General features: G+C 41.1%; 2 protein-coding genes across 3 annotated transcripts in view; both read right to left on the bottom strand.

The window, feature by feature from the left end:
- lclat1 (lysocardiolipin acyltransferase 1) overlaps positions 1-24675 on the bottom strand; it is a 36061-nt gene that overhangs the window by 10819 nt on the left and 567 nt on the right. The window contains exons 2-3 of one of the 2 annotated variants that reach the window (XM_082153462.1): positions 1227-1405; positions 647-845 (exon numbers count right to left, since the gene is read on the bottom strand). In XM_082153462.1, the coding sequence (XP_082009588.1) occupies positions 647-845; positions 1227-1397 (370 nt within the window). In that variant the 5' untranslated portion in view covers positions 1398-1405. Of the gene's footprint in view, positions 1-646; positions 846-1226; positions 1422-24675 lie in introns of those variants that run through there. The other variant, XM_082153463.1, reaches the window with a different exon arrangement.
- On the bottom strand, positions 21540-22907 carry LOC309486218 (uncharacterized protein). The gene is made up of 2 exons (XM_082153476.1): positions 22640-22907; positions 21540-22562 (listed from the first exon to the last, which is right to left on the bottom strand). Exon 2 carries the CDS (start codon positions 22490-22492, stop codon positions 21572-21574), a length of 921 nt encoding a protein of 306 aa, XP_082009602.1. The 5' UTR covers positions 22493-22562; positions 22640-22907; the 3' UTR covers positions 21540-21571.

The following is a 24675-nucleotide window of genomic DNA, read 5'->3' on the forward strand; positions in this document are numbered from 1 at the left end:
ATTAAATCATCCTCAACACTGTTTTCTCTGTTCTCCACTTTCTCAGCTCTATTTGCTACATACTTTGTCGTAATTTTATATTTTGATAAATAGTACAATATGTTCTTCTTTGATTCATGTCAATTAGTGTATGCTTGTTTCCATCTGTTTGTCCGTTATAAGCAGATGGCCTTTGCATCTGTTTGCTTGCTGTTTGTTTGCTATTTGTACTGCATTGTGAAGCGACCTTGGGTTCTTGAAAGGCGCTATAGAAAATAAACATATTATTATTATTATTATTAGATAAAGGGGTTTGAGTGATTCATTATCAGTATCTAACCTGACCAAAAGATATTTATTCAGTGTTGTCCACATTATATTTCATCTGTGATTTTCAGTAAAGATACGTTTAGCCATTAGCTTTTAAATGCATCATTATATTCATTATATTCAAATATTCGCATGACAGACCCGCCACTGCAAATCTACAGTCCACAACATCTCTCTAGCAAATCAAATTCGATTGAATGGAGGATTTTAACTGTGACGGGATGATTGACAGCTCAGTTTGGAGCATGCGTATTCTATTGCTACACACTCAAAAGTATGTACTTTTCTTCACAGAAAGAGTTTAAGGCGTAGTGTAAGTGGGTGAGCTGGCACTCACCGAACCCGGGCACGGCCTTGAGCGCGGCCTTGAGGCAGATCTTCTCCAGACGCAGGTAACTGAAGCGCAGGAGACAACACCACAGGAACATCCAGTCCAGACGCGTGCGGTGGTTCATGATGATCACGCTGCGCTCGCCGGGAACGAACCCGTCACCCGTGATGACCACCTTCACCCCGAACACCAGCTCCAGCAGCGCCTGCACGCACACACACACACACACACACACACACACACACGCACGCACGCACACGCGCACGCACACATGCACACACACATGCACACACACACACACGCACGCACACACACACGCACGCACGCACACGCGCACACACACACGCGCACACACGCACACACACACGCACACACACACGCACACACACACGCACACACACACACACGCACGCACGCACGCACACACGCACACACACACGCACACACACACGCACACACACACGCACACACACACGCACACACACACACACTTCTAGTAAGGATCCCACGCACAGGTTTATAACTGTACCCCTGGACTGTTAGTAATCGGATGAGGTGATTCCCATGATGCAGTGCAGTGCCGTACCACGGGGAGCGTGAGCCATGTGGCCACGATACGGTCCGTGATCCAGCGGTACCAGGCCGGCGACACCAGCATGAGCGGCAGAACCGGACCCAGCATGAACACACTCCCAAAGAAGCTGCCCAGGAACAGCGTGAGGAGGAAACACAGGCCTCTGACGGACACCGGCGTCATCCCGGCTCCTGTCAACACAACACAACACAACCATTAACACACTCACACAACTGCGAACACAACACAACCATTAACACGACAACACTCCTGCAAACACAACACAACCATTAAACAGGTGACCAGGTCATTTCTGACATATGGCAAGGCAAGGCAAGGCAAGGCAAGTTTATTTATATAGCACATTTCATACACAATGGCAATTCAAAGTGCTTTACATAGAAGAAATTAAAATAATAAAAAGAAATAAGAATAATTAAAACAGTTTAGAAAAATAAAATGAAACACAGTACAGTCGGACGAACAGTGGCACAGTGCTCATTCAGTAAATGCACAGCTAAACAGAAGTGTTCTGGATTTGAATGTGACCACTGTAGGAGCACATCTGATCTCTTCTGGAAGCTGGTTCCAGCATAATAGCTAAAAGCAGACTCACCATGTTTAGAGTGAACCCTTGGTATTTCTAGCTGATATGATCCTAATGATCTGAGTGATCTGTTGGGTTTATATTCAGTGAGCATATCTGCAATGTATTGAGGTCCTAGGCCATTGAATGATTTATATACCAGTAATAATACTTTAAAATCAATCCTAAATCTAACTGGGAGCCAGTGTAAAGACCTGAGGACTGGTGTGATATGTTCATATTTTCTGGTTCTGCTCAGAATCCTGGCGGCAGCGTTCTGTATGAGCTGCAACTGTCTTATGGTCTTTTTGGGAAGGCCAGTGAGGAGTCCATTACAATAATCTACCCTGCTGGTGATGAAAGCATGCACAAGTTTCTCTAAGTCTTGTCTGGAAACAAAGCATCTAATTCTTGCAATATTTTTCAGATGATAGTATGCTGATTTAGTTATTGCTTTGACATGACTACTGAAACTAAGGTCTGACTCTAGTGTCACACCAAGATTCCTGACTTGATGTTTAGTTGTTTGACCCCTAGAGTGAAGGTATGCGTTCACCTTGAGAACTTCATCTTTGTTTCCAAACGCAATGACTTCAGTTTTATCTTTGTTTAACTGAAGAAAGTTTTGGCACATCCAACTGTTGACTTCATCAATGAATCGGCACAGGGAGTCAATGGGGCTGTAATTGTTAGGCGATAGGGCTAAGTACAGCTGTGTATCGTCTGCATAGCTGTGGTAAGCAATTTGGTTGTTTCTCATTATTTGGCTCATTGGGAGCATATACAGGTTGAACAGGAGTGGCGCAAGAATTGAGCCTTGAGGGACTCCGCATGTCATGGATGTCCACTCAGACTTATGGTCTCCTATACTCACATAATAACCTCTCCCATCTAAGTATGACCTGAACCATTTTAGGACTATCCCAGAAAGCCCCACCCAGTTTTCCAGCCTGTCAAGAAGTATGTTATGATCGACAGTGTCAAATGCAGCACTGAGGTCGAGTAGTACCAGCACTGATCATTTGCCTGAATCAGTATTTAAGCGAATATCGTTTATTATCTTTATGAGCGCTGTCTCTGTGCTGTGGTGCGGTCGGAAACCAGCTTGAAAATTGTCAAAGTATCCATTCGAGCTTAAGAATTTGTTCAGCTGATTGAAGATAACTTTTTCAATGATCTTGCCTATGAAAGGAAGATTCGAGATCGGTCTATAGTTGCTTAATATGGTCTTATCCATATCCAAAAGCGGCCAGGGCTGAGCATCTCCGCAAACTAATAGAAAACAACCAAAACAATCCAAGGTTTTTATTTAACACCGTGGCTAGACTAACAAATAAACAGACGTCACCCGAACAAAATATCCCGTTACAGTTCAGTAGTAATGATTTCATGAACTTCTTCACTGAGAAAATAGAAAGCATCAGAACCACAATTGTAAACGTTCAATCTTCAATCGCGCCTTATAATTCAGCTTCAATTATCACCCCGAAAGAACAATTACAGTGCTTTACAACTATAGAACAAAAAGAGTTAAATAAACGTATCACTTCATCTAAAACAACAACATGTTTATTAGATCCTATACCAACTAAACTACTGAAAGAAGTGTTACCTGTAGTGGAAGAGCCTCTCCTCAATATTATTAACTCGTCTTTATCTCTAGGTCATGTTCCAAGAACATTTAAACTGGCAGTTATAAAACCTCTCATTAAGAAACCACAATTAGATCATAATAATCTAGCAAATTATAGACCCATTTCAAATCTTCCATTTATGTCTAAAATATTAGAAAAAGTGGTGTCCGCTCAACTGGGCTCTTTCTTGCAACAAAATGATATCTATGAAAAGTTTCAGTCTGGATTCAGACCGCATCATAGCACTGAAACTGCGCTCGTTAAAATCACAAATGATTTACTTTTAGCTTCTGACCAAGGCTGTATCTCAATACTAGTTTTACTTGATCTTACACACATTACTCTTAGATCGACTACAAAATTATACTGGTGTTCAAGGACAAGCACTAAGCTGGTTCAAATCATACCTATCTGACCGCTACCATTTTGTCTATTTAAATGGAGAAAAATTGATCATAACTCCAGTAAACTATGGAGTGCCGCAGGGATCTGTGTTAGGCCCTCTGTTATTCTCAATATATATGATGCCACTTGGAAATATTATAAGGAAACATGAAATTAGTTTCCATTGTTATGCTAATGACACTCAAATATATATTTCATCACGGCCGAATGAAAACGCTAAATTTTCCAAATTGACAGAGTGTGTTAAAGATATAAAAGATTGGATGACGCGTAATTTTCATTTATTAAATCCAGACAAGACAGAGGTAATACTTATCGGTTCAAAAAACCGCCCACAAAACCTCTCACAATACAACTTTAACATCATAGGATGTCCTGTTACTTTATCCTCTACAGTAAAAGACCTGGGTGTTATACTAGATTGCAACCTGTCTTTTGAAAATCATATTTCATATGTTACAAAAACAGCCTTTTTCCACCTTAGAAACATTGCTAAGCTACGTAATATGCTATCAGTTTCTGATGCAGAAAAGTTAGTTCATGCATTCATGACCTCGAGACTGGATTACTGTAATGCTTTACTAGCTGGTTGTCCTGCATCCTCAATAAACAAGCTACAGTTAGTCCAAAATGCCGCCGCTAGAGTTCTTACGAGATCAAGAAAATATGATCATATAACACCGATTTTATCATCACTGCATTGGTTGCCTATAAAGTTCCGTATTAATTACAAGGTATTGCTACTGACTTATAAAGCCCTAAACGGCTTAGCTCCAGTCTATTTAACGGATCTTCTATCGCCCTATAATCCATCGCGCTCTTTAAGATCACTAAATTCAAGGCTTTTGGTCATACCTAGGATATCCAGAACCACCAAAGGAGGGAGAGCATTTTCACATTTGGCTCCAAAACTCTGGAATAGTCTTCCTGATACTGTTCGTTGCTCAGACTCGCTCTCCCAGTTTAAAACTAGATTAAAGTCGCATCTCTTCAGCCAGGCATTCATATAATCCTACAGTTCAAACTACAATCCGGCCTCTAGCTCATAAATGCCAGAGGAGAACTGGCCCCCGACTGAGCCTGGGTTCTCCCAAGGTTTTTTTCTCCATTAGGTCACCTGATGGAGTTTTAGGACACCATTAGGTCACTTGATGGAGTTTTTCGGTTCCTTGCCACTGTTGCCTTTGGCTTGCTCAGTTGGGGATATTTTGGGGATATTTAATTTAATTTTATCAATCAATAAATTCCTCTTGAAACAAACTTTGTTGTATTATTTTAATTTAATACTGTGAAGCTGCTTGGTAATGCAATGCAATCTGTATTGTGAAAAGCGCTATACAAATAAACTTGACTTGACTTATCCAGATTGCTCTTTTTCAGGAGGGGCTTGACAACTGCAGTTTTCAGGGAGTTTGGAAAACTCCCAGAAAGAAGTGAGGCATTTACCACTTCTAGAAGATCTGCTTCTAAACTGTTTAACACACTTTTGAAAAAAGATGTGGGAAGTGTGTCAAGAGCGCATGTTGATGTTTTAAGGTGCTGTACGGTTTCTACCAAAATTTTGCCATACATTTTTTTGAAATCAGACAAAGTTACTACTTTCTCAGGTGGTCTGATCTGTCTGACCCCAGCGCAACTCAAGGATGTGCTGATCACCTTTCTGATATTATTGATTTTGTCAGAGAAGAAAGTTGTTGTCTGAGAGCATTTCACTGGGAATCTGGCTTGGGGGGTTTGTCAGTCTCTCTACAGTGGCAAAAAGAGTGCGTGTGTTGTTTAAATTGCAGTTTATAATATTTGAGAAGAAAGTCTGTCGAGCTTTGCCTAGTTCCATATTGAAAGCATGAAGGCTGTCTTTGTAGATGTTATAATGGACTACAAGTTTTGTCTTCCGCCACATGCACTCTGCTTTTCTGCATTGTCTTTTCATATTTTGCACTGCTGTTGAGTTTCTCCAAGGTGCTTTTTGTCTGCCACTCTTCTTCCTGACTTTCACAGGAGCAATATCATCAATTGCACTTTTAACTTTTGAGTTAAAAGAATCAAGGAGAAAATCAACAGAGTCAGCAGATATGCTTGGTGTTAAGGATATAGCTTTCATAAATAGTACACTGGTGTTCTCATTTAAGCATCTCTTCTTGACAGACACAGATCTAGCTTCAGTGGCAGGAGAGATCAATATATCAAAGAAAATACAGAAATGATCAGACAGTGCTACATCCTTAATAACAATCGATGAGATGTTTAGACCCTTACTGATAAGTAAATCTAGAGTGTGTCCATGATTGTGTGTGGGTCCATGTACATGCTGAGTCAGATCAAAAGTTTTTAAAACAGTTTTGATTTCTTTTGCCATATTGTTTTCTGCATTATCTATGTGAATGTTAAAATCTCCAGCAATGGCAAAACAGTCAAACTCTGAGGTAATTGTTGATAACAGTTCTGTAAAGTCCTCAGCAAAGGCTGGAGAGTATTTTGGAGGCTTGTAAATAATGATGAGTAAAATGCGTGGAGCACCTTTTAACACAGTACCCAGATATTCGAAAGACGTGTAGTTCCCAAGTGATATTTGCTTACATTGATAGATATCTTTAAAAAGAGCAGCTAGACCCCCACCTCATATTAAATGGACTTTAATATTAGATTATAATGTAGAAACATGTGAAGCTGCTTTGAAAACACATGTTTTGTGAAAAGCGCTACACAAATATTGAGTTGAACTGATTTAGTTAATGTACTGAGCCTGGACCTGTACTGACCTGTACTGACCCTGGACCTGTACTGACCTGTACTGACCCTGGACCTGGACCTGTACTGACCCTGGACCTGTACTGACCCTGGACCTGTACTGACCCTGGACCTGTACTGGACCTGTACCCTGATATGATGAATCCGAATCAAATCAAGATCGGGTGAAATCTGTGTCAGTGATTCTCAACTGTAACTATGACTAGCATGTGTCCTGTGCGGATCTCAGCTTTATTACAGTGTACATGAGCGCTCTCCTGTTACCGTACTATAGTCTTCATTTACCCAGATGAAGAGCACTGAATCACAGACTGAAGCGCGGTGGAAACACAGAGACTTCGATCTCATGAACTCATCATTATCTCTTTCCATGACGTCACAGACATCAGCGCTAATGAAGAAGAGCTTCAGTCATTCATGATCTGACAGATGAGGACAGTGATCATCGCTTCACTGGCTCCATGCTCAGCTGTGTCTGTGTCTGTGTGTCTGTGTGTGTGTGTGTGTGTGTGTGTGTGTAAACTCTTCACCAGAGACTCGCTTCAGTCTCTCACACCCGGTTCCTCAAACCAGGCTTAATCTAGTCCAGACTAAAGTGCATGTTGAGCTGTTTTAACTGGAAGCGCATCTTAAAATATGTCAGTGCCATTGTTTTGTCTCTCAAGATGCTCATGTTTAAGGCAGGTTCAGGGATGCGATATATCGGTATCGGCCGCAATATTTCCTTCAGCTGAGACGCTTCAGATGTTCAACATGACGGTTTTGAATTGATTGAAATAAGGGTGTACTCACACTAGGCACGGTTGCCATGAACCGGGCCCGAGTACGATTGTCCCCCCTCCCCACTCCCCCTCTGGCCTGCACTCACATAGGGTTTCAGCATTCGTGCCGGAGCACGCTTACTTCATTATGGTGCGACGGTTTCGGGATAAACAGGAAGAGCGGCGCTCTCACTGAACACAATGGAGTCCAGCACGGTTAGCGCTCACACTGCATGCGAACCGCGCCCGAGTCCAACTGAACCGTGCTCTGGCCCACCTCTTCCAAGCGGGCCAGGGCCGGCTAATCGAGCCGCGCCCGGGCACGGTTCGGAGCACTCACACTAGTCAAACGAACCGCGCTTTGGTGGTCAAACGCACTCGGGCACGGTTCAAACTGGCTAGTGTGAGTACACCCTAACTTCAAGGAAAACACATACAGTGGGGAGAACAAGTATTTGATACACTGCCGTAGTGTTGTCAAAAATATCGATATTTCGATAAATATCGATACTGAAATATCTGAACGGTACCAATACTAATTTCCTGAAGTATCGATACTAGCCGAGCTGTCACTTTCACTTCTCTCCAAAGGCGCGTTGACAAACACCACACGCGCACTCGTCTCATTCGCTCTGGTTAAATAGCAAAAGTGAAGTGAATGGGGCCGATCACACCTGACGCCTTTTTTTGCAGTGAGAGGCGCCTATTTTCAATTGGTTTCCAGCGAGTGTTCTGCGTGCTGGTTATGCGCCTGCTGCGCCTCGCGGGCCTTCCATTTTAATTATGAAAGCTACAGTTGCTTGAACGCCCGGAGAGTGCGATGATGGAGGATAAACTTGTGGTGCTCTCACGGGTTACCAGGAGCTTAACGACTTCACGAACCGTAACTACCACAATGTTAACAGAAAGTAAATAAAGTTAATAAAAGGCTGATTTGGCGTGTACTTGACTGACAGGACAGCTGTTTCAGTGGTTGCCGAGCAACATAACAAACGCAGCGCACTGCTCGTTCTGTGTGATGGTAAGTGCTGTGTGCCGTCAGGTGTGATCGGGGTTGGTAAGTGCTGTGCACCTCACGTTTTCGAACCTGAAAAACGCGTTAGGTGTGATCGGGGCTAATATAGCAAAACACCTGAAAGACTGACACCGGGATCTATATAAATAATTTCGAGAGGTTGGTAACTCTTCTCATTTTAACATTTCTGAAACATTAACCAAGATGGCCTAGTATTGTTGTTGATATGAGTGTGTTGTCTCGTTTTTTCACCGTAATTCTTGAAGTTAATATAATCTGACTGAGAGATCTTAGACAAGTAACGTTAAATATTTTAACTGTGGTCAAATGTAAATTAACTTGTGCTTATTTAACTTTATTCAAAAATTTGTATTTAATTCTGCAATTTGCCTTCATATCTTATCATCAATTTGATTACACAGATACTAATTAAACTAAACTGAGCTATTGAATGACATCTTTGAATTCAATAATGAAATGCCTTTAACTGAAAATTTAATGTTTTATCTTATTATTATACATTACTGACACTCTATCCTCCAATTTGATACTGTTAAGTGCTTTGACACAATCTGTATTGTTAAAAGCACTAATAGCATTGTTTTCGCGTGTAATGCACGCACGTTTGCGTTTAAATCTGTTCATCAAATAACGTTAATGTATTAACCAGCATTAATGCTTTTGAACCAGTGCACTACCTCAGGACATTTTTGTCCATGTAAAATATACCTCATTGTCATGTTCTAGACTTGTTATATTTAGCTTTAAATAAATAAATAAAAACTTAATATTGTGGCAGTTTTTTTCTCCGTGGTATAGAAAATGGTATCGAATATCGATATTTTTCAAGGTATCGTATCGAAGATAGAAATTCTAGTATCGTGACAACACTACACTGCCGATTTTGCAGGTTTTCCCACTTACAAAGCATGTAGAGGTCTGTAATGTTTATCATAGGTACTCTTCAACTGTGAGTGACGGAATCTAGAACAAAAATCCAGAAAATCACATTGTATGATTTTTAAATAATTAATTTGCATTTTATTGAATGACATAAGTATTTGATCACCTACCAACCAGTAAGATTTCCGGCTCTCACAGACCTGTTAGTTTTTCTTTAAGAAGCCCTCCTGTTCTCCACTCATTACCTGTATTAACTGCACTGGTTTGACCTCGTTACCTGTAGGGGTGTCAAAATTAATCGTTTCTACGGTGCATCGCGATGCAGACGAGGACGATTCGGTTTTGGTTCAGTAATAGCCCATAACCGGTTATAATGTACTGACGCATTTCTGACGTCAGCACCGCGTGCTTAGTCGCGGCATACAATGGCAGAGGAAGGCGAAACGCCAGAGCGTGCAATAAAAAATGCTCCAACCACTTTAAAAGCCGACATTTGGGCACATTTCGGCTTTTATCAACAACACGGTAAGCCCGACCTTGACAAGACACACGCTGTGTGCAAATCATGTCACGCAAAAATAAAATATGCAGGAGGTATCCCAGGCACAAGCGTGTCTGCAGAGCGAGTTTTCTCCACAGCAGGAGATGTGGTCACTGCTAAAAGAAGCACTCTTAAACCAGAGCATGTGGACCAGTTAGTGTTCTTAAAGAAAAATGTACAAATTCCTACATGCTGAGCAGTTTGTGATGTTTCAGGAAGTTCCAGTGCCCAGTGCTGTTATTTTGTTTTCTTTTATTTTGTGTATTAAAAAACACTGCTGAAGTGCAGATTTAGTTTTTTGTATATTGATTATATTCAAGTAGGTTTGGCCTCTTGTTTATTTTGGTTTGTAATTTAATTTCATGTATACATTTGTAAATATTTAAATGTTTTACAAGAAAGTACACTATATAGCACTATATAAGTATTTAAGTACACTCCCTGCATTATGCACTTTTAGTACTTACATTTGTGTGTTCTAATCTAATGCTGCTGTTGTCTTCTGTGCCCAGACTTGAGTTTTATTTGATGTTTGATACATTCAAGAAGCGTGTTTAAGGTAAAATTAAAGGTTCAGTTCATATATCTGACTATTTGTATTTATTGACAAAATTGTACATTGAAAATTGAAATTGAATTGATAATAAATTGAAAAATAAGGATGCAGTGCATCATCAATGCATCGTGATGCATCGAGATAATCGAATCGAACTGAATCGATGACTTGATAATCGTAATCGAACCGAACCGTGAGACCAGTGTAGGTTCACACCTATAGTTACCTGTATAAAAGACACCTGTCCACACACTCAATCAAACAGACTCCAACCTCTCCACAATGGCCAAGACCAGAGAGCTGTGTAAGGACATCAGGGATAAAACTGTAGACCTGCACAAGGCTGGGATGGGCTACAGGACAATAGGCAAGCAGCTTGGTGAGAAGGCAACAAGTGTTGGTGCAATTATTAGAAAATGGAAGAAGTTCAAGATGACGGTCAATCTCCCTCGGTCTGGGGCACCATGCAAGATCTCACCTCGTGGGGCATCAATGATCATGAGGAAGGTGAGGGATCAGCCCAGAACTACACGGCAGGACCTGGTCAATGACCTGAAGAGAGCTGGGACCACAGTCTCAAAGAAAACCATTAGTAACACACTACGCCATCATGGATTAAAATCCTGCAGCGCACGCAAGGTCCCCCTGCTCAAGCCAGCGCATGTCCAGGCCCGTCTGAAGTTTGCCAATGACCGTCTGGATGATCCAGAGGAGGAATGGGAGAAGGTCATATCATGTGGTCTGATGAGACAAAAATAGATCTTTTTGGTCTAAACTCCTCTCGCCGTGTTTGGAGGAAGACGAAGGATGAGTACAACCCCAAGAACACCATCCCAACCGTGAAGCATGGAGGTGGAAACATCATTCTTTGGGGATGCTTTTCTGCAAAGGGGACAGGACAACTGCACCGTATTGAGGGGAGGATGGATGGGGCCATGTATCGCGAGATCTTGGCCAACAACCTCCTTCCCTCAGTAAGAGCATTGAAGATGGGTCGTGGCTGGGTCTTCCAGCATGACAACGACCCGAAACACACAGCCAGGGCAACTAAGGAGTGGCTCCGTAAGAAGCATCTCAAGGTCCTGGAGTGGCCTAGCCAGTCTCCAGACCTGAACCCAATAGAAAATCTTTGGAGGGAGCTGAAAGTCCGTATTGCCCAGCGACAGCCCCGAAACCTGAAGGATCTGGAGAAGGTCTGTATGGAGGAGTGGGCCAGAAGCCCTGCTGCAGTGTGTGCATCTCTGTAATTGCAAACAAAGGTTTCTGTACCAAATATTAAGTTCTGCTTTTCTGATGTCAAGTCAAGTCAAGTCAAGTTTATTTGTATAGCGCTTTTCACAATACAGATTGTATCAAAGCAGCTTCACAGTATTAAATTAAAATAATACAACAAAGTTTGTTTCAAGAGGAATTTATTGATTGATAAAATTAAATTAAATATCCCCAAAATATCCCCAACTGAGCAAGCCAAAGGCAACAGTGGCAAGGAACCGAAAAACTCCATCAAGTGACCTAATGGTGTCCTAAAACTCCATCAGGTGACCTAATGGAGAAAAAAAACCTTGGGAGAACCCAGGCTCAGTCGGGGGCCAGTTCTCCTCTGGCATTTATGAGCTAGAGGCCGGATTGTAGTTTGATCTGTAGGATTATATGAATGCCTGGCTGAAGAGATGCGACTTTAATCTAGTTTTAAACTGGGAGAGCGAGTCTGAGCAACGAACAGTATCAGGAAGACTATTCCAGAGTTTTGGAGCCAAATGTGAAAATGCTCTCCCTCCTTTGGTGGTTCTGGATATCCTAGGTATGACCAAAAGCCTTGAATTTAGTGATCTTAAAGAGCGCGATGGATTATAGGGCGATAGAAGATCCGTTAAATAGACTGGAGCTAAGCCGTTTAGGGCTTTATAAGTCAGTAGCAATACCTTGTAATTAATACGGAACTTTATAGGTAACCAATGCAGTGATGATAAAATCGGTGTTATATGATCATATTTTCTTGATCTCGTAAGAACTCTAGCGGCGGCATTTTGGACTAACTGTAGCTTGTTTATTGAGGATGCAGGACAACCAGTTAATAAAGCATTAGAGTAATCCAGTCTTGAGGTCATGAATGCATGAACTAACTTTTCTGCATCAGAAACTGATAGCATATTACGTAGCTTAGCAATGTTTCTAAGGTGGAAAAAGGCTGTTTTTGTAACATATGAAATATGATTTTCAAAAGACAGGTTGCAATCGAGTATAACACCCAGGTCTTTTACTGTAGAGGATAAAGTAACAGGACATCCTATGATGTTAAAGTTGTATTGTGAGAGGTTTTGTGGGCGGTTTTTTGAACCGATAAGTATTACCTCTGTCTTGTCTGGATTTAATAAAAGAAAATTACGCGTCATCCAATCTTTTATATCTTTAACACACTCTGTCAATTTGGAAAATTTAGCGTTTTCATCCGGCCGTGATGAAATATATATTTGAGTGTCATCAGCATAACAATGGAAACTAATTCCATGTTTCCTTATAATATTTCCAAGTGGCATCATATATATATGGAAAATAACAGAGGGCCTAATACAGATCCCTGCGGCACTCCATAGTTTACTGGAGTTATGATCGATTTTTCTCCATTTAAATAGACAAAATTGTATTTTTTATTTATTTATTCATTTATTTGACATGGACATTGCAATTAAACATAGTACAAAACAAGTTTGTAACTAATGCTATGCAAAAAGAGTTTATAGCGCTTGCTAATTTTCAACTCCAGTCCATGGTTGGGCCTTTACACTACAACATTTTCTATTTCATCTTAAAAACATATCTACAGACACACCATATAAATCACTTACATACACAAACCAGCTATCTACAAATGGGTACATTCCTGTTTCGTTTTCATCCAAGACTTAACTCGAGAAGTGAACATTTTAAACTCAGTCATGGTTTTAAATTCAGTGGGTAATGAATTCCACAACTTTGCACTTTTATATGAAAAAGCAGACTGACCAAATGAAGTCTTACGGTACGGAACTATACAGTTGTTATTGATAGAACCTCTGGTGACTCTGTTGATGTTTTGTCTCTGCACAAATGAACTGAGTGGCTCAGGTGCTATATTATTGAGACATTTGAAAGTTAGTTTGAGAAAACATAAATCACTAAAGCTTTCAAAGCTTAACAATCTATACTTCTGGAGAATATTGCAATGATGGTAGCGAATTGGCTTCTTGTCCATAATCTTTATAGTTTGATTATATAATGACCTGATATGTTTAGTTGCTGCGAGCGTGGCCTGTGCCCAAGCTGTCATCCAGTATGATATATGAGAGAATATCATAGCGTGCAAGTACAGGAGGGCGGCTTGCTTTGGAATATATTGTCTAATTAGTTTGAAACAGTTTAGGTTACTTTGTATAGTTTTTGAGATTTTCTTAAGATGTTTGTCAAATTTTAATTGGGGGTCAAGGATCAATCCAAGGTATTTAAAATCTGTTACCAATTTTATAGTTGTATCTTGCAAATTAATCAGAAAATTTTGTTCCACATCTTGTCTTTTAATAGAAAAACACATTGCTACAGTTTTAGTTGAATTTAGCACCAACTGATTTTGAATGAGCCATTTACTGACCTCAGCCATACAAGTGGTCAAAACCTCTGCTGACTGTTCCGGTGACTTAGCGGGTGCATAAAAAACAGCATCGTCCGCATAAAGTTGGCAATTTACATCTGGACAGATTTGTGGCAAATCATTTATAAAAAGACTAAACATCAAAGGTCCCAGCATAGAGCCCTGTGGTATACCCCTTTGAATGCGTAAGAGTGGTGACTTATCCTGACCAACTTTAACACACTGATGCCTGTCTTGAAGATAAGATGTGAACCAGCTAACTGTCTCGGCAGAAAAGTTAAAGGATGTCATCTTGGATAGTAGTAGGCTATGACTGACCGTTTCGAAAGCCTTTTTTAGATCTAAAAACACCGCTCCTACCACCTGACTCCTGTCCATGGACTGTTTTAGATTTTCAATCAAACAGCAGTTTGCAATTTCGGTTGAATAACCTGGTCTAAAACCAAACTGCTGTGGGTGGAGGAGCTGATTGGTTTCCAAGTGGTCAATCAATTGTGCAGCTACTACTTTCTCAAGTACTTTTGATAAAATAGGCAAAATGGATATAGGCCGATAATTGCACATACTGTCCAAACTTCCTGATTTGAATATTGGTATGATAACAGACTTTTTCCAATCTGAGGGAAATTTACACGTTCTTATTGACAGATTAACTAGATGTGTCAATGGTCTTATCAGGACACTGCTGTATTTTTTCAGAAAGCAACAATCAATATTAAAAATGTCATTTGATTTAGAATCAACTAATTTTGCAATAATTGATGTCACTTTTGTTTCATCAACTGTTTGGATGTAGAAACAATCTGCAGAAGCAGAAGGAGCTGGACGATTTAAGTTTTCAGTTGTTGAAAAATCTTTACACAAGTCTTCTACTGATTGCACAAAATATGAGTTAAATTCGTTTGCCATTATGGCAGCGTCATTTATATTTTTTCCATCCAGAGTAAGTCCCCGAATTCCTTTGTGTTTAGTTGTTTTATTAGTCAAGTTATTTAAGTATTTCCAGAGAGAATTATTGTTTCCCTTTGCATTTCCTATAATGGTAGCGGTCAGATAGGTATGATTTGAACCAGCTTAGTGCTTGTCCTTGAACACCAGTATAATTTTGTAGTCGATCTAAGAGTAATGTGTGATCTATAGTATCGAACGCAGCACTAAGATCAAGTAAAACTAGTATTGAGATACAGCCTTGGTCAGAAGCTAAAAGTAAATCATTTGTGATTTTAACGAGCGCAGTTTCAGTGCTATGATGCGGTCTGAATCCAGACTGAAACTTTTCATAGATATCATTTTGTTGCAAGAAAGAGCCCAGTTGAGCGGACACCACTTTTTCTAATATTTTAGACATAAATGGAAGATTTGAAATGGGTCTATAATTTGCTAGATTATTATGATCTAATTGCGGTTTCTTAATGAGAGGTTTTATAACTGCCAGTTTAAATGTTCTTGGAACATGACCTAGAGATAAAGACGAGTTAATAATATTGAGGAGAGGCTCTTCCACTACAGGTAACACTTCTTTCAGTAGTTTAGTTGGTATAGGATCTAATAAACATGTTGTTGTTTTAGATGAAGTGATAAGTTTATTTAACTCTTTTTGTTCTATAGTTGTAAAGCACTGTAATTGTTCTTTCGGGGTGATAATTGAAGCTGAATTATAAGGCGCGATTGAAGATTGAACGTTTATAATTGTGGTTCTGATTAGGGATGGGCATGATTAATCGACGATCGATAATTGATCGTTAAGAATTTCGTCGATCACGTTTATTTGTTATCGATTAAACTAATGCAGGTTGCGTTGCGTAGTGTGAGTCTTGAAGCAATGGAATTAATTTTAGCGCGGAGGTACCTGTGCATCCCGGCAACGTCAGTCCCCTCAGAGCGGATGTTTTCGGCGGCTGGACTGGCTGTCACCAGGTTGCGGTCGCGTCTGATCCCAGATCATGTCAACATGCTTATCTTTCTCAACAGAAATCAGTAGACTGGTGCAGAAGTTCTATGGGAACTTCATGCGTTTTCTCAGATCGGATAGCTATCTGATTTATCAAAACGATTCCATTTACACCTGGTCACATAAATGTGTTTTTGCAAAACGGATATAAATCCGATCTTGAATTCCCGCGCTATATGCAGATTTAAATTGTTGCACGTCATCGAATCGAAAGCAACTGATATGAGCTGCATTTTATTGATCATCAGCGAAAATTTCTAAATCAAAGACCGCAACAAGATATTGCGGCAACAGCCCTGGTAAGATCATTTCGGTTCTTTACTTTTAATGAAGATGATTGTGTGTTGATGAATGACTTTCACTTTGATTTGCGATAGTTTGCACGTTGGCTTGATGAATAGATGCTCATCTGTGGTGATGCGTGTTGAAGTAGCGTCGTCATATCTGGATATAACATGACATATAGCCTATAACACGCTCTCACACGTTTATTTCTTATCATTTTTGGGATAAGTCAAATTTACATATGTGGTTTCAACAACCAGATGCATTTACTCTTGTCCAGTCTCGTCTGGAATACGTCTCAGATCTCCTCCTGAAGTGGTTTGAGCGATCGGATTTAAATCCGTCTCGAATGCGTTTCGGAGGGCATTTAGATCAGAATCAGAATCAGAATCAGAAAGAGCTTTATTGCCAAGTATGCTTGCGCATACGAGGAATTTGTCTTGGTGACAGTAGCTTCCAGTACACATACAATATAAAGTGACAAGACAAGTGACAAGTAACATAGGTATAAATAAAAAATAGAAAAAATAAAAATAAAATAAAAATAAAAGATTATAAATTATAAATATATATAAAGTTATAAGGTGCTATAATGAAATGTCTGAGGGAAGTATTGCACATGTTTGTTCCACAGTAGGGGAACATTTAAGTGTTCATGAGGTAGATGGCCTGGGGAAAGAAACTTTTCCTGTGTCTGGTTGTTTTTGTGCTCGGTGCTCTGTAGCGTCGACCAGACGGTAACAGTTCAAACAGAAAGTGTGCTGGGTGTGACGGGTCCAGAGTGATTTTGCGAGCCCTTTTACTCACTCTGGATGAGTGCAGTACTTTGAGTGTGGGAAGGGTAGTGCCAGTGATTCGCTCAGCAGTCCGAACTATCCGCTGTAGTCTACGGAGGTCGGTTTTGGTAGCAGAGCCGAACCAGACGGTGATGGAAGTGCAGAGGATGGACTGGATGACAGCTGAGTAGAACTGTACGAGCAGCTCCTGTGGCAGGTTGAATTTCCTCAGCTGACGCAGGAAGTACAGTCTCTGTTGGGCTTTCTTCACAATAGAGTCTATGTGAGTGTCCCACTTCAGATCCTGAGAGATGGTGGTGCCCAGGAACCTGAATGACTCTACTGCAGTCACAGTGCTGTCCATGATGGTGAGTGAAGGGAGTGCAGGGGGGTTTCTCCTGAAGTCCACGATCATCTCCACTGTTTTGAGCGTGTTCAGCTCCAGGTTGTTATAACTGCACCAAAGAGCCAGCTGCTCCACCTCCTGTCTGTACGCAGACTCGTCACCGTTCCGGATGAGTCCGATAACAGTAGTGTCGTCCGCAAACTTCAGGAGCTTGACAGAGGTGTCTTTAGAGGTGCAGTCATTTGTGTAGAGGGAGAAGAGCAGTGGTGAGAGAACACATCCCTGTGGAGCACCGGTGCTGATGGTGCGGCTGTCGGACGTGATTTTGCCCATTCTGACTAGCTGTTGTCTGTCTGTCAGAAAGCTGGTGATCCATTGACAGATGGAGCTAGGGACAGAGAGCTGGGTCAGTTTGGTCTGGAGCAGTGATGGGACGATGGTGTTGAAGGCAGAACTAAAGTCCACGAACAGAATCCTTGCATAGGTCCCTGGTTTGTCCAGATGTTGTAGGGTGTAATGCAGTCCCATATTGACCACATCATCCACAGACCGGTTTGCTCTGTAGGCAAACTGCAGGGGGTCCAGCAAGGGTCCAGTGATGTCCTTCAGATATGCTAACACCAGTCTTTCGAATGACTTCATGGCCACAGATGTTAAGGCAACAGGTCTGTAGTCATTGAGTCCTGTGATCTTTGGTTTCTTCGGGATTGGGATGATGGTGGAGCGTTTAAAGCAGAGAGGGACTTTGCACTGCTCCAGTGATCTGTTGAAGATCAGTGAGAAGATAGAGGCCAGCTGGTCAGCGCAGGTTTTCAGACAGGCTGGTGAAACACCGTCTGGGCCTGGTGCTTTCCTTCTCTTCTGTTTCCTGAAGATCTGACGCACATTATCCTCACTGATCTGAAGTGCAGGGGGGGAGGGGAGGGGGATGGCTGGAGGTGTTGATGGCTGTGTAGAGAGATGGTCAGGGCGGGTATGGGGTGTCTGATCGGGGGTCTCAAATCTACAGTAAAAGACATTCAGCTCGTTCGCAAGATGCTTGTTGCTGTCGATGCTGGGGGATGGTGTCTTGTAGTTGGTAATGTCTTTCAGGCCTTTCCACACTGATGCAGGGTCGTTGGAGGAAAACTGGTTTTCCAGCTTTTTGGCATAGCTCTTCTTAGCCACTTCAATCTCCTTTGTCAATGTGTTCCTGGCCTGATTATACAAGATCCTATCCCCACTCCTGTAGGCATCTTCTTTGACCTGACGAAGCTGTCTGAGTTTTGGTGTGAACCATGGTTTATCATTGTTGAATGATAAGTAAGTCCTGGTAGGGATGCATAAATCCTCACAGAAACTGATGTATGATGTTACAGTCTCTGTGAGCTCGTCCAGATCGCTGGCAGCAGCTTCAAAAACACTCCAGTCAGTGCATTCAAAACAGGCTTGTAAGACCTGCTCTGTGTCGTTGGTCCATCTCTTTACAGTCCTTATTACTGGCTTAGCAGTTTTAAGTTTTTGCCTGTAAGTTGGTAGAAGATGAACCAGGCAGTGATCGGAAAGTCCTAGAGCTGCTCTGGCGACGGAGCGATATGCATCCTTTGTTGTGGTGTAGCAATGGTCCAAAATATTATTGTCTCTGGTGGGGCATGTAATGTGCTGTTTGAATTTAGGCAGTTCACGTGTGAGTTTTGCCTGATTAAAGTCTCCGAGAATGATAAGAACAGAGTCCGGGTGTTGTTGTTCTGTTTCTGTGATCAGATCAGCCAGCTGTTGCAGCGCCGTACTCACGTGTGCTTGCGGTGGAATGTAAACACTGATGAGAACGAGCGAGGAAAACTCCCGCGGCGAGTAGAACGGCTTACAGTTAATGAAAAGCACTTCCACATCAGGACAGCACATCTTCCTTAACACAGTTACATCAGTACACCACCTTCTGTTGATGTAAAAGCATGTCCCACCACCGCGCGTTTTCCCCGTTGACTCCATATCGCGATCCGCTCTGAACAGCTGAAAGTCCGGTAGATGTAACGCGCTGTCCGGAATGGCTTCGTTCAGCCAGGTTTCCGTGAAACACAGAGCAGCAGAGTTGGTAAAGTCCTTGTTTTTGCGTGAGAGCAGAAGTAGTTCGTCCATTTTGTTAGGGAGAGAGCGGACATTCGCCAGATGGATGCTAGGCAGCGCCGTTCTGAATCCGCGCTGCCTGAGCTTCACGAGTGTGCCGGCTCGCTTCCCACGCCTGCGCGTCTTATACTGTTTCCACAGTGCAGCGGCGCAACCGACGACAATGTTCCGCAAAACGCCAGAAGAATCAAAAACTGGTTGGTGATCAGTTGGTGTGCACTGCCGAATGTTCAGCAGTTCGTCCCTGGTATAACTGATAGCGAATGACAAACATAAAACAGGACAAACTAACAAAAACAGTGTAACAACTGGAGAGCTCAACACCGAGGCAGCCATCCGCGGCGCCATCTTGGATCTATCTATGGGTAGATTTGGTCTTTTCACGACCGGATAGCTATCCGATCACAGAAAGCGGATGAAGTGGCCATGGGTCTCTGTTTAAGAACGCCGGCTCGCAGCTGCAGGTTCCGCTGGTTTAGAGCACCGCAGGAATCTTCAAGTCTACCGAACGTCCAGTTTCACTGCCACAAGTTGATCTTCTTGTAATAAAGATCTCATCGAGGACAAACAAACTGTATTTTTGTATTTTCATTGCATTTTTAATTTATAAAAAGTTAAAGAAATAATGAATTTCAATATAAAAATATTAATGATTAATCGATAGTCGATCGTTAATTCTCCCGACGATCGACTAAGAAAATTTAATCGAATGCCCATCCCTAGTTCTGATGCTTTCTATTTTCTCAGTGAAGAAGTTCATGAAATCATTACTACTGAACTGTAACGGGATATTTTGTTCGGGTGACGTCTGTTTATTTGTTAGTCTAGCCACGGTGTTAAATAGAAACCTTGGATTGTTTTGGTTGTTTTCTATTAGTTTGCGGAGGTGCTCAGCCCTGGCAACTTTTAGGGACTTTTTATAACGCGACATACTGTCTTTCCACGCGATTCTAAAGACCTCTAAATTAGTTTGTTTCCATTTACGCTCTAAAATACGGGTTTCTCTCTTTAAAACATGCGTAGTATTGTTATACCATGGTGCTTTATTTTTCTCTCTGACCTTTTTTAATTTAATAGGTGCAACCACATCCAATGTTCTAGAGAGAATGGTGCTCATAGTGCTAGTTAGTTCTTCTAGTTCATCTGTTTGTTTGGGTTCAGGCAGCAGCTGAGACAGATTAGATAAGCAATTTGAGAAATTATCTATGGTGGATGGAAGGATTGTTCTGCCTGGTTGATAACGCGACGCCGCATGACATATTACAGCAGTACGTAATATGCAAGTTACCATGTAGTGATCAGTGACATCATCACTTCGTGGAATGATATCTATATCGGTTGGATCGGTTCCATGTGATATAATTAAATCGAGTGTATGATTAAGACGATGAGTTGGTCCGGTGATGTTTTGCTTGACCCCAAATGAATTTAATAAATCTGTAAACGCAGCTCCTAACGCATCATTTGGATTATCTACGTGTATGTTAAAATCTCCAACAATTAATGCTTTATCGACATTGACTAATAGGTCTGAGAGAAAATCTGCAAACTCTTTTAGGAAATCAGCGTAAGGCCCTGGCGGTCTATATACGGTAGCCAAGGCTAGAGATAATAGGGATGTTTTTCTAACATCTAAGAGCGTAACATTTAGTACAAGTACTTCAAATGAAATAAACTTATAACCCGTTTTCTGAGTAACTTTGAGAATATCTCTATAGATGGTTGCAACACCGCCGCCACGACCAATCAGACGGGGCTCATGCTTATAACAGTATCCAGGAGGAGTAGACTCATTAATACCGAAATAATCATTTGGTTTAAGCCAGGTTTCAGTAAGGCAAAGTACATCGAAGCTATTATCTGTGACTATTTCATTTACAATAACTGCCTTAGATGTGAGTGATCTAATGTTTAGAAGCTTTAGAAATAGTTTTTGTTTACTAATAGCAACATTTTCTGTTTTAATAACAATTAGATTTTTCCTAGATCCTGCATTAGATTTATTATTTGATCTCACTAAACGAGGAATAGACACGGTTTCTATTCAATGTTCTACACTAATATTTATATCAGTTGAATTGGTGCAGCAGAGACTATGATTTGGACTTTTGGTTACTAGTCAAAGGGTATTTAACATTTTGGAGATGTTATCGGACAGAATATCCGCTCCGAATCTGCTTGGGTGTAAGCCATCAGCACGGAAAAGCCTAGGACGCTCCCAAAACAGATTCCAATTATTTACAAAGAGCAGTTTCTGCTCATTGCACCATGACATTAACCATTCATTTAGCGCAAATAATCTGCTGAACTTTTCATGCCCTAGTCGGTACGTGGGAAGCGGTCCTGACACAATGATCGTTGTTTCAGGCGATGTGCTGCGTACCGTATCGATCAGATTCCTGAAGTCTTTCTTCAGAATCTCCGTCTGGTGCAGCCTGATGTCGTTCACTCCCGCGTGCAGGACCACAGTTCCGACGCGCTCGTCACCATTCAGGATCTCGGGAACGCGAGCAGCGATTTCAGAAACACGAGCACCAGGAAAGCAGTGACTTTGCACCTTACTTTTACCTAACGTAGCGTGTACGTGCCGAACGATGGAATCGCCGAGGATCACAGCATCACGTTCTGTTTCGCGAAGAGGGGAGAAGCGGTTTTGTGTGGATAACTCGAAAACCGGGAGGGTCGGAGAAAGTCTTGGTCTAAACCTGACTCGCGTCTTCCGCTGCGGAACCACCCAGGCTTCGTGGTGGCGTGTTGGAGCCGGAGTGAACGAGACCATGGCTGATCGCGACCGATGCTGAGGAACGCACGGAGTAGACGCGGTCGGAGTCAGCGGGTTAGTAACGTTAAACACTGATTTGTGTGCATCGGCGCGTGATGTTTCAAGAGCCAAACACCGGTCTCTCAGCTCGGCCTGTCTCAATAAAAGGTTGTGGATCTGTTTCTCAACAGCTTCCAGCTCAGACTGCAGTGCGTGCAGCTCAAATGTGTCCTCACCTGCACCAAGCGGTAGACTACTTACATCTGATATATTCGCCATTTTAACAGATGGACAGTGAGTTAGCAACGAAGCTACCAGTGATGCTATCAATATTAATACTAATTTATGACTGAAGTCTTGGATATAATCCGGTTTTTTTTTTGTGGTAGGAGTGTAGAGTAGACGCACGATAGGCAAAAAAAAAACAAAAAAAAAAACCGTTTGTTTGTAAGTGAGTGTGGAGAAGACGCGTTCAGCCGTGATCCACGGACGTAACCTTTAAGAGTATGCAGCGTTGGATCACTAATAGGCTTGAGACGCGTCTGCTCAACAGTCCGCGTTGTAACTATGAGGTTTGAGCAGTAACGTTAGTGCTTCTCAGTGAGGAAAAGTAGAAAATGTTCGTTGTAAGTGAGTTTAAAGAGAAAAATCAAGAATTATAAATCAAATCGATAGAGCTCCAAAAACGACAACGCGTTCAGATACATCAGTATTTTGATGTATCAAATACTTATGTCATGCAATAAAATGCAAATTAATTATTTAAAAATCATACAAATGTGATTTTCTGGATTTTTGTTCTAGATTTCGTCACTCACAGTTGAAGAGTACCTATGATAAACATTACAGACTTCTACATGCTTTGTAAGTGGGAAAACCTGCAAAATCTGCAGTGTATCAAATACTGGTTCTCCCCACTGTAGCCTACATAGAATTATAATGAGAACATCATAGATGTGTGTTTGGGTCGAGGCTGTTAATGGTGAGACTCCTGTTTCTGTAATCAGGCTCGCAAATATTAAATAAAAATTTGGATTCAGATTTATCGGTCAATATATCGGTTATTGGCTTTCAAATGTAAAGAATTATCGGTTATCGGTATCGGCCAAAATGTTAATATCGGTGCGTCCCTAGACATGTTTATAAAAGCCTAACCTTAAATATCTAAAACTAATCCTGGGTTAATCTAAACCCTGTCTGTGAAACCAGAGCTAATCCTGGGTTAATCTAAACCCTGTCTGTGGAACCAGAGCTCAGTGTTTGCTGGGAATATTGTAATAATATGAACGATCCTCCAGATTTAGATCTAACTATCTATTCTGTGTCGCAGGAATATGAAATATCTCATGAGTGTTCAATGTAATGAAGAGACTGATATCAGTCGGTATCAAAAAGTATTAATGAAAATATGATCCATCAGCCAAAGCATCAGGAGTACGGCTCTACGGTGCTAGCATCAATGCTAGCCTGACAACAAGCTTGGGATTTAAAGACATTAAAGAAGATTACCAGGCTAAAGACTCCATGAGATCAGTGTTTCTGTGATCAGGTCTGTTTCTTGCATTCCTTCACAGATCTACTATATGCCACTTCTCAAGGATCATACATTAGTGAACACTGACAAGTGGACTTTCATAAGTGTAATTAATTGTGAATTGCCAATTGCGAAAACATTTGTACCTGAAGAGACTCTGAACCATTAGAAGGGAACAAATGTGTCTATAATTCTACAGATTCAATCATGATTATTGAGAAATCAAACCCTCAACACATCTTCCTATACGAAATGCTTTTAACCAAGAAATAAATAATGAATATTTCAGCCGGATGAAGAAGAGCAGAATCACAGGCATCAGTTACAGCAACACATCAGCATATAATACAATAAGTCAGTTAATTATTACATGTATTGTCTTGTGAAATATTACTGAAGTGTACAGAATGTCCTGACTAGCATTTATGGTGAAATAATATATACTTTATTGTCATTTCTACTTAAACTTGTAAACATATTTGTAATTAGACATTTGTAATGAAGCAATTTAGTGGAGTTTAAATATATTAACTTTAATTGTGATATACAGTTAATCATGTACGTTAGTCAACACATCAAAACAAGTGCACTTCTCTAAAGCATGACAAAATATTTCTTATTAAAATACTATTAATTTGATATTATTGCAAAGTGCACTTTTAAAAAGTGTAGTTAAGTGTGTTAAGAAACAAGTGTAACTTAGTCGATGTAAGTGCACTTAAGTGGCCTTTAATGTCGTTGATATGATATTCTATTACAGAGGCCCAGAACACAAACCAGAAGAGAATAATACTGTACAACATCATAAACTACAGTCTGGATCATCAATGCTGAATCAGATCGAGCACAGAATCATGAACAGCTTATATGATATATGGATAATATTATATGATATATGGATGAATCCATAAAAAACAGCCTGGTTGAC

The sequence above is a fragment of the Leuciscus leuciscus genome, assembly GCF_965113295.1.
Source record: "Leuciscus leuciscus genome assembly, chromosome: 22".
Classification (NCBI taxonomy): Eukaryota; Metazoa; Chordata; class Actinopteri; order Cypriniformes; family Leuciscidae; genus Leuciscus; species Leuciscus leuciscus.

Bases quoted from the DNA above. Each gene is read 5' to 3' on its own strand.
- LOC309486218 (XM_082153476.1), bottom strand. From the start codon at position 22,492: ATGGCGAATATATCAGATGTAAGTAGTCTACCGCTTGGTGCAGGTGAG.